The 13949-nt window shown below is 68.1% G+C and overlaps 2 protein-coding genes across 11 annotated transcripts in view; one reads left to right on the top strand and one right to left on the bottom strand.

Annotated features, from left to right (window-relative positions):
• The window catches only part of ATP5F1D (ATP synthase F1 subunit delta), a 2886-nt gene extending 2435 nt beyond the window's left edge, over positions 1-451 (bottom strand). For both annotated transcript variants that reach the window (XM_078361348.1, XM_035285264.3), the window contains exon 1: positions 212-451. In XM_078361348.1, coding sequence (XP_078217474.1) covers positions 212-352 — 141 coding nt within the window. In that variant the 5' untranslated portion in view covers positions 353-451. The remainder of the gene's footprint in view (positions 1-211) is intronic.
• CBARP (CACN subunit beta associated regulatory protein) overlaps positions 1-13949 on the top strand; it is a 23319-nt gene extending 9370 nt beyond the window's left edge. For 3 of the 9 annotated variants that reach the window (XM_078361318.1, XM_078361322.1, XM_078361323.1), the window contains exons 2-10: positions 6804-6923; positions 7002-7141; positions 7360-7424; positions 7773-7917; positions 8165-8336; positions 8563-8703; positions 9234-9444; positions 11176-11359; positions 12250-13949. In XM_078361318.1, coding sequence (XP_078217444.1) covers positions 6804-6923; positions 7002-7141; positions 7360-7424; positions 7773-7917; positions 8165-8336; positions 8563-8703; positions 9234-9444; positions 11176-11359; positions 12250-13198 — 2127 coding nt within the window. In that variant the 3' untranslated portion in view covers positions 13199-13949. Of the gene's footprint in view, positions 1-84; positions 3975-4766; positions 4819-4971; positions 5204-6252; positions 6924-7001; positions 7142-7359; positions 7425-7772; positions 7918-8164; positions 8337-8562; positions 8704-9233; positions 9445-11175; positions 11563-12249 lie in introns of those variants that run through there. The other 6 variants (XM_078361321.1, XM_078361319.1, XM_078361320.1 and 3 more) reach the window with 6 other exon arrangements.

The following is a 13949-nucleotide window of genomic DNA, read 5'->3' as shown; positions in this document are numbered from 1 at the left end:
ACGATCCGGCGACACCCAGGCCTTAGCCAGGGGGGCGGGGAGGGCACCCGGGAGGCGCTTATCGCGGGGAGGTGCCCGGGACGAGGGAGTGGCCTCCGCTGCGGGGACGCGCGGGTCCGGGGACCCAGAAGCAGAGGTCGCGCCCTGGGGGTGGGGACCCTGGACTCCGGGGGCGGCGGACACGGAGGGTCCCGACCCGCAGCGCCCGAACCTGCGTGGGGGAGGCGAAGGTGAAGGACATCTGGCCGGGGCCGGCGGCGGCAGCCGGGGCGGCGGCGGCCTCGGCGTAAGCACGGGCCTGGAGGACAAGGCGGACAAGTCCCGGGCGGCGGAGCAGCGCGGCGGGCAGCATGGCAGCGGCGGACGCCGGGAAGCGGGTGGCGGGCGGACTGCGCTGACTCCCGCGCGGCGCCTGCGGCCTGGAGGGCGAGGAGGACGACGCGCAGGGACTGCTGGGAGGAGGAGTCCGGGCGAGAGCGCACGCGCGCGCGACACCGTAGAGGTTGAGGGCGCACCGCCGCGTCGCGGCGCATTCTGGGGGTTGTAGTTTTCTTCCGGCCCCAGCTATGGGAGAACCAGTGAGGGGTCAGCCGAGGGCGGTGAGACGGTTCTCGGAGGCGGAGCCGGTAAAACGAGCTTCAGTGAAATTCAAAATTTCGGCAGCGCGGCGGCTCACGCCTGTAATCCCGGAGCTTTGGGAGGCCGAGGCGGGTGGATCACGAGGTCAAGAGATCGAGACCATCCCGGTCAACATGGTGAAACCCCGTCTCTACTAAAAATACCAAAAAATTAGCTGGGCATGGTGGCACGTGCCTGTAATCCCAGCTACTCGGGAAACTGAGGCAGGAGAACTGCCTGAACCCAGGAGGCGGAGGTTGCGGTGAGCTGAGATCGCGCCATTGCACTCCAGCCTGGGTGACAAGAGCGAAACTCTGTCTCAAAAAAAAAAAAAAAGAAAAAAAAGAAAAAGAAATTCAAAAATTCGGCCGCGTGGCGGCTCACACCTGTAATCCCGGAGTTTTGGGAGGCGGAGGCCAGAGGATCACTTGAGGCCCGGAGTTGGAAACCAGCCTGGGCAACATAGTGTAGACCCCCGCCCCCGCGCCGTCTGTACAAAAAATAAAAAAAGATTTTGGGGCGCTCATTGGATTCAGGGCGCTGGGTAGACATCAGGAAAACATGAAGATTCCTGCTCTGGGCCGGATGTGGTGGCTCCCACCTGTAATCCCAACACCTTGGGAGGCCGAGGTGAGAGAATCACTTGACCCCAGGAGATCGAGACCGTCCTGGGCAACCTAGGGAGACTCGGTCTCTATAAGTAATAAAAAAAATTGGCCGGCCGTGGTGGTGCGCGCCTGTGGTCCCAGCTACTCAGGAGGCTGATGCTGCAGCTCGCCATGATCGCATCGCTGCACTGCAGCCTGGGCGACAGAGCGAGAATCCTTTTCTGGGGCCGGGTGTCGTTTACCAGGCATTTGGTATTTTGTTTGTTTGGTTGGTTTTGTTTTTGAGACGGAGTTTCGCTCTTGTTACCCAGGCTGGAGTGCAATGGCGCGATCTCAGCTCACCGCAACCTCCGCCTCCTGGGTTCAGGCAATTCTCCTGCCTCAGCCTCCAGAGTAGCTGGGATTACAGGCACGCGCCACCATGCCCAGCTAATTTTTTGTATTTTTAGTAGAGACGGGGTTTCACTATGTTGACCGGGATGGTCTCGATCTCTTGACCTCGTGATCCACCCGCCTGGGCCTTCCAAAGTGCTGGGATTACAGGCACGCGCCACCACGCCCAGCTGATTTTTTGTATTTTTAGTAGAGACGGGGTTTCACCATGTTGGTCAGGATGGTCTCGATCTTTTCACCTCGTGATCCACCCGCCTCGGCTTCCCAAAGTGCTGGGATTACACGCTTGAGCCACCGCGCCCGGCCTGCATTTGACATCATCAATAAGCAGGTCCAGGCCCGGCGCGGTGACCTCACGCCTGTAATCCCAGCACTTTGGGAGGCCGAAGCCGGCGGATCATCTGAGGTCAGGAGTTTGAAAGCAGCCTGGCCAACGTGGGGAAACCTTGTCTCTATTAAATATACAAAAATTAGCCGGGCATGGTGGTGGACGCCTGGAGTACGAACTACTCAGGAGGCTGAGGCAGGAGAATCGCTGGAACCCGGGAGGCTGCAGTGAGCCGAGATCGAGCCACTGCACTCCAGCCTGGCAGAGACTCCGTCACACACACACACACACACACACACACAATTAGCCGGGCGTGGTGGCTCGCGCCTGTAATCCCAGCACTTTGGGAGGCCCAGGCGGGTGGATCACGAGGTCAAGAGATCGAGACCATCCTGGTCAACATGGTGAAACCCCGTCTCTACTAAAAATGCAAAAATTAGCTGGGCGTGGTGGCGTGTGCCTGTAATCCCAGCTACTCGGGAGGAGGCAGGAGAATCGCTTGAACCCGGGAGGTGGAGGTTGCAGTGAGCAGAGATCGCGCTACTGCGCTTCCAGCCCGGGTGATGGAGTGAGACTGTCTCCAAAAAAAGAAAGCAGGTCGCAGTGGTGACAAGTAAAGCCGAGGTAGACTGCAGGGCGGGGCGGGTTGGAAGGCTGCAGGTGCAGCTGCTCTAGGGAACAGGGACCGCGGCCAGGGGCACAGCGCGCGCAGGGCCTCACTCGGGACCCCGGCCCCTGGCGCGCTGCTCCCCGGCGCCGGCAGAGGGCGCTCCGCGTTCGGAGATACGCTCGCCGCCCCCCACCTCCTGCCGGGCCCTCGCCCCCACGCGCCGGTGACGCAGGAGCGCGTGCGCGGGCGGCTCCGAGCTTCGCTGCCGTCAGCCAGCGGCCTGCGCAGCCTCGCTCGTGGCCATGACGTCACCGCCCCGCCCCCGCGCTCACGCAGGTCCGCAGCACCCGGCTGGGTCCCCAGTCCCCCCCTCCTACGGCTCGGGGAAAACGCGGAGTCGGGGATGGCGGGGGCCGGGGGCCCGGGCTCCCTGGTTAGGGCCTTGAGCCTGGCGCAGTGGGCTGGACCCCAGGGGTGCAGGGAACAGGGGCGGGGCTGGGGCTGTGACTTTACAGGCCTGGAGCCAGAGAGACCCAGTACCTCCTGCTGTGGGGAATCTGACACCATCCGTGGCTCCCCACACCCAGAGGCTGCACCCTCGCCCCCTTGCCGGGTTCAGGCCAGTGCCGGTGCCCCTGTCCCCTGGAATCCGGGCACCCGAAGGAGGCCCTGCTGGTCCGACTCTGGATGAAGGCTTGGGTGTCTGGCTGCTCCCCGAGCCAGCGCCGTGAGGGTCACTTGGGGCCTGGGCTTCGGGGTGCAGAGGGAAGCCCTGCTCACTTTTCTAGGCCTGACCTGCAAACACCACAACCTCTCCTGGCCCTCGGGACCCCATATCCAGCTGCTGCTGCTGCAGGAAACTGGGAGGCCTAATAGACTCATTCTGACTCGTGGGACCATTTCGCTCCAATTCCCCACTTCCAGGGTAGCCCACAGCTGAGGGCACCACCGTTATTACTCCAGCCCCAAACCTGGGGTTCCCCTGGAATTCTGGCCTGTCCACTCAGCATGGCCCCTGCACCCACCGTCTCTGGCCTAGCTGGCCCCAGCCACCCCCCCACCCCCGCCCGCCGTTTAGTCGGGGTACCTTTTCTTCACACAGCCACAGGGAGTCTTTATTAAAAATCTCAAACCTGGTGGGGTGTGGGTGCTCAGGCCTGTTGTCCCAAAAATGGGAGGCTGAGGCAGGAGGACCTCCTGAGCCCCGGAGTTTGAGATGAGCCGCGACAACATAGCAAGACTGCATCTCTGCAAAAAACACAAAAGTGAGCTGGGCGTGTTGGCCCACGCCTGTAGTCCCAACTATTTTCCCGGCTGCGGCGGGAAAATCGCTTGAATCCCCTGCTTCCTGCACAGGCGGTGACCTGCAAACTTCTGCCTCGAGACCTTTGCCCATGCAGTTCCCATGTGCATGAAGGTCAGTTTCTGGGGTGCCCCTCTGCCTGGAGGGCCCCCACAGTACACAGGGAGGGCGCAGGGCGCCGGGCCTCGGAGAGACCCAGCAGAGGAGGGGGGCGGGGCGGGGGCCAAGAGCAGGAACCCCGAAACTGACTCTGCGGAAGGAGTTGAAGGAAACCGGGGTGAATCTCTGGCTGAATGGACAAGGAGGCCTGGGTACCGGGTACCTGGAAGGGCAGAGGCGTGGAGGCTGAGCCTGGCCTGCCGCGTCCGGGAGCGGTGTCAGCCTTTCTGGGAATGAGAAAGAGGAGGCGCTGCGGGGTGTTAGGCGAGGGCCCAGCGGGGCTGGGGTGGCGCTCAGGGTAGGCTGCTGGCAGGTGTACGGCCTGAGTATCTGAAGGGTGAGGCTCGATGGTCTGAGGGAGAAGCTGGGGCACCTTTGGGACTTGGGTTTCTGCTGGTGTCGCTCTGATATCACCCCAGAGAACCAGGCCTCTGCGGGTGCACGTTTGGGCCCGATGGGCTCTGTTCAGCTTGGAGCAGGTCTGTGATCGCTGTCACACAGGGGAGGGGGCACGAGGGGCACGGCGAGCCCTCCACGTTGCCGAGGGGAGAAGCAGGCGGGGGCACCTGTGCCCAGGGACCCTGGGCTGTAGGCGTAACGGAGCAGTCGTGGTCGAGGGGCCGTGGCTGTGCCGCCCCAGAACCCCCACGGACCCAGCGACGCGAGCGGGGAGTCAGTGCATCCCGGGACTCCACCCCCTCCCGCGCACGCGGCGCACCTCGGGCTTTAGGGAGTCGTGCATTCCAGGACACCCCAAGCTGCGTCCCCGGGACCATCCCCGACCTCAGGACCGGGTGAGGTGAGTCGTGCGGAGCGGCCGGGGGCGGGACTCGGCCGCCGCGGCGGGTGCGGGGGGCGGCTCTGCGCGCGGAGTGGGCGCGCAAGAGCGCAGGCTCCGCCCCCCGCCCCCGCCGGAAGGGAAGGGGAGGCGGGGGCCGGCGCGGAGCCAGCCAGACCCAGCGGCGAGCGCAGCGGGGGCGGCCGGCCGGGGACCGGGCAGCACCGGGCGCGCGGAGCGGGCGCGCCGCCAACGCGGTCACGTGCGCGGCCCCTCCTCTCGCGCCGGCCTCCCCCGCGCCGAGCTCTCCATTCATAAATCCTCCGTCTGCTCCGCGGCCACCGGGCGCCAGAGCCAGCCGGGAGCGCCGCGCAGCCGCCCATGGGCCGCGCGTCCCGGCGCTGAGGTAGGCGCGGCGGGCTCGGGGCTGCGGGGGACGGACAGGGGCTGGGCCGGGGATCGCGGCCGGCTTGGGGCTCGCCCGGGGTCTGGACCACCGGCTGCGCGGCTGGAGGGAGGGCGCGGAGGAGCCCAGCGGGCGTGGGGACCAGGCTGCCGGCCTTTCGGCCGCCACCCTGCCATCTGGAGACCGACCCCCGCCCGGGCCCCGCCCCGGCCTCAGTTTCCCCCCTCGAGTCGGGGCAGGGCGATGGCGTCTCGACCTGGCGGCTGAGCCCTGGCGTCGGGTCCCTGCCTCCGTCGTTCGCTGTCCCCGCCCCTCGGCCGGCTCGGGGACGCGGTGCTGCCCAGTGGGGAACCTCCGCCCTCGGCTCCCGCAGCCGCCTCCGCCAGGAGCCCCGCCGTTCCCCTCGGCCCCCCGCCGTCTTCGCTGGCCTCGGGTCCCCGTCCTGCGCCTGTGCCCCACCCCCTCCAGCCTGAACTCATTTCCCGACCTACATACGCTGCCCCTTCCCCCAGTACCAAGGCTCCGGCAGCCTGTGACCCGGAGCGCTGAGGACAGTGGCGCCCGCTGGGAGCCTGCCCGGCTTTGGGCCTCAGTTTCCCCTCTGTCGCGCGTGGGCGGAAGCCCGGGAGGGGCTGGGGCGACCGCCGCCTGTGCTCTCCGGCTCCGGGAAAGGCCTCGTGCGTGCGGTGCCGACCTGGGGCCGCCAGATGTCCCCGCGCCAGCCCCGGCCCCCTGCGATTCTCGGACCTTCCCGCCCGGCTGCGCGGCGCAATGTCCAGGCGGCTCCTTTTCCTGGTGCCGCGCCCCGCCTCAGTTTCCCCTGAGCGTAAGGCTGACTGGAGGCGGCCGGAGAGGCCCGGGGATGCTGGGCACTGCGGGGTGGCGGCCGCGGCCATCTTGCGGCTCCGCGCCCGCCCCCCACCAGGCCGCCGCCCCCGCGCCCCCTCCCCGCTGCTCCTTGGCAACCCGCCCCCCCCCCAGCCGCGGCCTGCTCCGCGGTCGCCATGGGAACCAGCTTCTCCGGAGCTGGGAACAGATGCGCCTCCTTTGTCCCTTGCAGTCCCACCAGTGCTCAGCACCGGGGGACCTCCACCTCCAGGAGTCGTGACCTGTGCCCAGCCGCTGTGCCCTCCCCCTGCGCGGGACGGCGGTGGGGGGGGGGCTCCCACTACGAACCATGGCCGAGTGGGCCAAGCCGGGGTGGAGCTGCACTTCTTGGGGCTGGGGTGGCCGCCTGCCCCCGTGAATGGGGCTGACAGGGCGCCTGGGGTCCCTCCCGAGCCCGATGCATGGCCTGCGTGTCTCCATTCGGAGAAGTGTTTGCCCTTCTCGGTGCGGAGCTCCGGGGCCTGGCGCTGCCTTGCCGGACCGGCCACACCGGCTGTGTGCCCGGGGCCGCCTCCCCTGCCGGGGGGATGGGACATGGAGGTCCAGACAGAGCCCCCCGGACTCGCCGGGCGGAGCCAAGGCGGGTGGAGGCGGCCTCTCCATGAGTCACTGCCCCCGGTGTGGGCTCCTGCTCCCGAGACCCGGCTGGTTTGCAGTGGCTCCTGCAGGAGAAGTAGGCCTAGCTGGAGCTGACCGGGCCTCGTCCCCACAGGGCCGTCCTTCCCAGCTCAGAATGCAGCCCACAGCCACCATGGCCACAGCCGCTGCCACCACCACCTCTGCCACGGTAGCCCTGACAACGTCGTGGGACAACAGCACTGGACGCCCCACGGTGGGTGCAGGGGATGGCTGGGCAGGAGGGTGGGACGGCGTTCCGGCAGCGGCACCTGACCCCACTGCACGCTCACAGGCAGAGGCAGACCCTGTCCTGGACAACTACGTGCTTCTGGTGGTGGTGATGTCGCTGTTTGTGGGGGGCACGCTGGTGGTGCTGTCCGGCGTCCTGCTTCTCTGCAAGCGCTGCTGGGACGTCCACCAGCGCCTCAACAGGTGCGAGGCCCCCACCTTGGCTGGGCTGGTGCATGGTGGGTGTGGGTGCCAGCCTGGTGGGGAGGGGGCCTACCTCATTGGCTTCTGAGCCGCAGGGTGGTCCGTGCCTCTGGAGACAGGGGATCACGCACAGGGCCTTGGCATGGGGCGGAGAGCTCAGACCCACTGCGGCTGTCTGGTCCCTTGGTGCCACTGGGCTCTCCTGATGTCCCTCCCAGGGCCATGGAGGAAGCAGAGAAGACCACCACCACCTACCTGGACAATGGCACCCACCCGGCCCAAGGTGAGGCACTGGCCAGCCCGGCTTTGCACCCATTTGTCCATCCGCCCCTTGGCCACCCGCCGCCCCCTCGGGCTGCCTGACCGTCTGTGTCTGTCTGTCTCCCCCACCAGACTGGGCGCAGCTCGATTCCGACTCATCTCTGTTTCCTTAACGCCCAGGCGTAGGTGGGCCCAGGCGCGTGCTGAGCGAGTGAGTGTGTGAGCGGATGAACGAGTGCCCCTCGTCCCGCCCCCCAGCCGCCGCGCGCGGCCCCAGCCCTCCCCACCCCACCCTGCCGAGCATCCCTCCCGGGACCAGGCGCCTGGCACGGCCCACCTGGGGCCCACCCTCTCTTGCCTCTCCACGCAGACCCCTACTTCCGGGGGGAAGACCCCGAGGGCCAGGATGCGGAGACCGAGCGCTTCCTGTCCACCAGCTCCACGGGCCGCCGGGTCTCCTTCAATGAGGCAGCACTGTTCGAGCAGAGCCGCAAGGCACAGGACAAGGGCCGCCGGTGAGTGGGGCAGGAGCCCAGAGGGTGTCTGAGGTCGCCGGTGCTTGGGAATGGGGAGGAGCTGGGCACAGACGCTTCAGGGACCAAGGCAGAGGCCCCTGGACAGGGACTGTGGGGTTGGGGGCTCAGCCAGGTGCTCCCACTTTGCCCGCCCCTGCCCAGGCTGGCAGGGTGGACAGCAGAGCTCGGCAGGTGGCGCATGAGGCGTGGGAGGTAGGCAGGTACTGATGACCAGGTGCTATTGCAGGTATACGCTGACGGAAGGGGACTTCCACCACCTGAAGAATGCCCGACTCACCCACCTGCATCTGCCGCCCCTGAAGATCGTCACCATCCATGAGTGTGACTCTGGAGAGGCCAGCTCAGCCGCCACGCCCCACCCAGCCACCTCTCCCAAAGCCACCCTGGCCATTTTCCAGGTGAGCCTATGGCGGCAGCCAGCAAAGTTCCTGGGGTGGGAGGCAGCCCCAGGGACTCCCAGACCCCCAAACCCTTCCCCACTCTTTCTGGGGGGCCCTCATCCTGGGATGGTCGGGGGTACCCAGTGGGGTGGAGCAGGGAAGGGGGTGGAGCCCAGCATGCCCCTCACCCACCATGCTCTTTGATCTGTCACTGCTTCCTCCCCCACCTGGCTCTGTCCCACAGCCCCCGGGGAAGGCCCTCACAGGCCGCTCCGTGGGCCCCAGCTCCGCCCTGCCAGGTGACCCCTACAACCCAGCTGCAGGCGCCACTGACTTCGCAGAGATCAGCCCCTTGGCATCTAGCGACTCTGGGGAAGGCACCTCGGTGAGGGCCCCTGCGTGTCCCTCACGGTGTCCACAGCCTGGGAGGCTGCTTCCCCTCCCTTGCCCTGATCACCTCCCACCCACCAGGGCCCTCCTTGGCCGGCTGGGTAACCACACAGAGGAGAAAAAGCGGGCCACACGCTGGACACAGGCGTGTGCTCACACACACAGGGGGCACCCCAGGCTCCCACCGCATTTCAGACTCCACAGGCACTGGAGATGGTACACCACCTCGCCCTCCCTCACCTGCAGCCCAGGCCATGGGCGAGAGGGCTCCTAGGCATACACCTCCCCCTCTCTGCAAACCACATGTCCAGGGACCTTCCCCAGAGGGGAAGAGCCCTAGTGTAGCCCACCCAGCCGCTAAGACCCCCTCCTCCCGCCTCTGCCCCTCTCCGAGCAGGTCCCCATCTCCATCCCAGTGATGGGGGGGCCTTTGGGACTGTCTCCCAGGCCTAGGACCGTTTGGGGCCGGCACGCGGGGCCAGGGAGAGGTCTTCTAGCCTGAGTGCCATCTCTGTTTCCTGTCAGTTGGATGCGGATACCAGGAGCACCAAGGCTGGAGGGCCTGGGGCTGCACCAGGGCCTGGGGAGGCAGGCCCAGGCTCTGGGGCGGGCACCGTGCTGCAGTTCTTCACCCGCCTGCGCCGACATGCCAGCCTAGACGGTGCCAGCCCCTACTTCAAGGTCAAGAAGTGGAAGCTGGAGCCCAGCCATCGGGCGGCCAGTCTGGACACAAGAGGTAAGCGGCAACCCCCTGGTGGAGAGCGGCCCTGTCAGGCTTGGCAGTGGCTGCCCTGGACAGCCGGGAGCAGGTTGTGGCCCAGGGCTGCCTTATCTGGAGTCTGGGTGGGGAGCCTGGCCCTGTCCAGTCTGCCAGCCGACATCCTGCTTGAGGCTCTTTGGGTGGCAGGAGGGCTGTGTGTGCAGGTGGCCTGAGCCAGACGCCCCGCTCCCCAGCTCTGCCCTGGGCTGGTGGGATTTGCGTGCCCCCTCTGCTCTGGGGTCATTGGGGCATCCAGGACAAGGTGGTAAAGTAGGGTTCTATGGGGCCACCTGCTCACTGTGGAGCCCAGAGCGTGGGGCCTACAGGTGGCATCCTCTCCCGGCCATACTGGGCTGTCATCCTGATGCCTGGGGATGCAAGTGGAAGGCGGGTTCTCCCGCGGTCCCGTCACCTGCTGGCCACAGCATCACTCCAACGGCTGTGTGACCTTGGCCAAGGCCCTCGGCCCGTCTGGGCTCTGGCATTCTCTGACACGAAGCAACAGAGTTGGACTGGGCCAGGCCTCAGAGGGTGGCACTCACACCACTGTGGTCAGACAGGCCGTCTCCACGGCTCAGTGCTGCCGTGGTGGCGAGGAGGCAGCCAGGGACTCTGTGTGAGGAATGCACATGGGTCGCAAAAGCAAGTGGTGGGCAGATTCATCCTCTGAGCTGTGTGGCATGGACCCCTGGACTAGTAACAGCAGCCCTTCGGTTCTGGGTCACATGGGGTTCTGGAGACAGCGCTGCCTTATCTGGAGTGAAGTCAGGAGTGTGCGTGGGGAGCAGAGGGGCGATGTCGGTGGCGCTAGCAGCAGGCACCATCCCTGCTCAGCAGGTTTAGCAGGGCTAGGGCAGCCTGGAGGGGCTGGGTCCTTGCTCTGCCCTGTGGAGGGGGTGGCACTTCCTGTCATCACGTGAGATTGGGATGGGGGACAAGTGCAGTCCTCAGATAGTGGGAGACCCCATATTGGAGCCTGGCTGCAGCCAGCAGGATGGGGTGAGCTCCCCCAGCCCCCGGGTAGCTAGTGGCCAGGGAAGGGACAGCCACCTCTGGCTGACAGTTCCCGCTGAGAATGCAGATCCTGAGATGAATGAGCCATGATGGCGATTAGGGTCGTGTCTGCAGCAGAGCCCAGAACCTGTTTGCTGAGTAACTGCCTCCCTGCCCTTGGGGCCTGCCCACTCCAGCTTCGCTGGGGAGGCTGTGGGGAGAAGGGGGCCGAGGTGGGGCAGTCCCCCTGCACTCCGCAGGCCTGGGTTGAGGTGCCAGGAAAGGGCACCTCTTTCCCTCTCCTCATTGGCCCTCACCACCCTGTATGTGACTCTCTCCTGCCTCCTGTACCTTGAGTGCCAGTCACCAGGTGTCTAGGACGCGTCCTTATGAGTAGTCACAGGTCCACCAGGGCTGCCTGGGGGCACTACCACTGCCCGAGGCCCTTCCACTCACTTCCTGGCCCCGCCCTTGCCCCAGGCTCTCTGGTTCTAGCCCCTCTGCCCTCGTTTCCGTTTCACCTGTACTCCGGAGTGTACCTGCAGTCACTGTGCACACCCACCTGGCCTGGGGAGATGCCAGCCAGGATCTGGCCCCAGTCAGGGCCCACTTCTCTGTGCGTGTGTGATAGACGACAGGTGTGTGTAGGGGGCACAGGTGGGCTGTTGGGGGCGGGGGCCACACGCAGGCTGACAGCACATCCCCCCCGCACAGGTTCCCCCAAACGGCATCACTTCCAGCGGCAGCGGGCAGCCAGTGACAGCATGGAGCAGGAGGAGGCGGGCGCCCCCCACGCGGACCTCATCCAGTACATCGCCCGGGCTGGTGACACTGTGGCCTTCCCGCCCCCCCGCCCCTTTCTGGCCAGCCCCACCAGCCCGCCCCCTGCTCTCGGCAGGTATTTTTCAGTAGATAGAGGTGCTAGGGGTGGACCTGTGGGCCCTTGCCCCGATTTGCCCCTCCCAGGCGGCCCAGGGAGCGCTCTCCAGACCCCGTGGACCTGGCCTCACCCGCCTCCAGCGGCAAGGCCCCTCCCAGAGGCCGACTCACTGGGGCCACCTCTCCAGCATGGACCAGAGGAGGGAAGCGGGGAGAGACTGGGTAAGGGTAGGGGGGTACGTGGGGCCCCGCCGCCGATGGCCGCAGGGTACCTGCCTGGGCTGGTCCTGCCACTTCCTGGTGGAGCCCCAGGCCTGAAGGGCTCTGCTGTGGTCCCGGGCCCTCTCCCACCCCTCAGGCTCCCCAGTCCCTTTCCAGAGCTGCTATGACCACTGTGGCCAGCAGCCCCCGTCCCCCGACCCAAGGTAATTTTCCTGAAGCGCAGGGCCCAGTCGGTGGGATCGGAGTGGGGCAAGGGGCGGGGGCAGAGCAGGGTTCCTGGGGCAGCCCTGGTCTGGGGGCGATCCTCACGTCTGTGCGTCCTGCTCCTGGTAGTTACTGAGGATGGGCGGGCGGGGCGCGCTAGCCAGCCTGGAACGGGGGCTGAGTTCCGGGGTCCACCGGGAGGCTGGCAAAGGCTGACTCCAGGGAGGAGCGCGTGGACCCGGCCTGGGGGTTCCAGGGAGGGGCCCCGCCGTCTGCAGCGCAGCATGGAAGCGCCCGAGCTCAGCGTCAGTGCGAGGCCGGCCCCCCGCAGAACGCACCGGCCCATTTTAAAGCTCGCACCTTCCAGGGTCTGCCCGAGTCGGGTCCCGCCCGCGCCCACCCTCCCCGATCCCGAGGCGGGGTGGCGGCCACGGAGGGGGCGCGGGGCTCGGCGGGGCTCTGACGGCGCGGCCTGGCTTGCAGGCTAGAGGCGGCCGAGGCGGCGGGAGGAGCGAGCCCCGAGTCCCCCCCGGAACGCGGCGCGGGCGGCGCGGGGCCTGAGCAGCCGCCGCCACCGGAGCTGGACGCCGAGCGCGACGCCGGCCCCGAGCAAGCCCAGACCAGCTACCGCGACCTGTGGAGCCTGCGCGCCTCGCTCGAGCTGCACGCGGCCGCCTCGGACCACAGCAGCAGCGGCAACGACCGCGACTCGGTGCGCAGCGGCGACAGCTCGGGCTCGGGCTCCGGGGGCGCGGCGCCCGCCTTCCCGCCGCCCTCCCCGCCCGCGCCCCGACCCAAGGACGGCGAGGCGCGCCGGCTGCTGCAGATGGACAGCGGCTACGCCAGCATCGAGGGCCGCGGCGCCGGCGACGACACCGAGCCGCCCGCCGCGCCCGCCCTGCCCCGCAGCCCCCGCGCCTGGCCTCGCCGTCCGCGCCGCGACTACAGCATCGACGAGAAGACGGACGCGCTGTTCCACGAGTTCCTGCGCCACGACCCGCACTTCGACGACACGCCGGCCGCCGCGCGCCACCGCGCACGCGCGCACCCGCACGCCCGGAAGCAGTGGCAGCGCGGCCGGCAGCACAGCGACCCCGGCGCACGCGCGGCCCCGCCCCCCGCCCCGCCCGCCAGCGCGGCCCGCCCCGCGCGTGCGCCCCTGCGCCGCGGCGACAGCGTGGACGGCCCGCCCGACGGCCGCACCCTGGGCGGTGCCGGCGACGACCCCGCCATTCCCGTCATCGAGGAGGAGCCGGGGGGCGGGGGCTGCCCTGGGTCGGGCCTGTGCGTCGCGCCCCCCGGGGCGCTGCTGGACAAGCTGGCGGCCGGCCTTGACGAGAGACTCTTTCCGCCGCGCCTCGCCGAGCCCGCCGTGGCGCCTCCCGCCTTGGTCGCCGCCGCCCCCACGTCCCCCGACCACAGCCCGGCCTAAGTCCCGCGAACTGGGCCCATCTCTCTGGCAGCTTCTCCGGCGCCGCGTGGGGCCTCGGCGACGGGAGAGATGTGGGGGCGCGACGCCCAGAAGCGCATGCGCTGGGACCGCGGGCTCTTCGCACACGCGCGGGGCGACGGAGTCTTGCGCGCAGCTCCAGGGCGCACGCGCAGGGCCCCGGCCGGTCTCGCGCCGTCGAAGTGCGCACGCGCACTGTTCTCTCTGGCGCTTGCCGGGCGGCGCGAGGCGCGGGGCGCGGAGACCCCGGCTGGGCGCGAAGGAAGGGGCGTGAGCGGCTCTCGGCTTCGGGCTCCCGAGGACCCCGTCCATCTACCCTCAGTCCCGGACGGGGCGGCCACTCCAGGGACGCGCAGCCCACCGGGCCCGATGGAGCCGCCGCGTGCGGGGCGCGTGTACGAGCTGGCCCGGGCTGGGGGCGATGGCCGGGGGCGCCTGCGCCGTGACCGTTTACCTCACCGCGGCGTGTGCTGGCGGCAGCCCGCGCCCCCTCCGAGCAATAACCGCGCCGCCGCCGGCCCTCGCGCGCCCCAGTCCCTGCCGCCCTCCGCATGCGAACGGTGTCCGCCCCCCCGTGTAGAGACGCGAACAGACCCACGCGGCCAGGCCACGCCCCCAGCTTTATTTATTGCCAAATGTGGGCGGCGGCTCCTCGTGCCCCGCCGTGTCCGCACCGCCCACGATGGCGCTGCCCGTGTTTTTTTTCCGTTGACGATAAACGCTGACTGCGTGA

This window comes from Callithrix jacchus, chromosome 22, assembly GCF_049354715.1.
Source record: "Callithrix jacchus isolate 240 chromosome 22, calJac240_pri, whole genome shotgun sequence".
In the NCBI taxonomy this organism is placed as follows: Eukaryota; Metazoa; Chordata; class Mammalia; order Primates; family Cebidae; genus Callithrix; species Callithrix jacchus.
The sequence above is the reverse complement of the archived record's forward strand: the minus strand, read 5'-3'. Positions and strand labels throughout refer to the sequence as shown.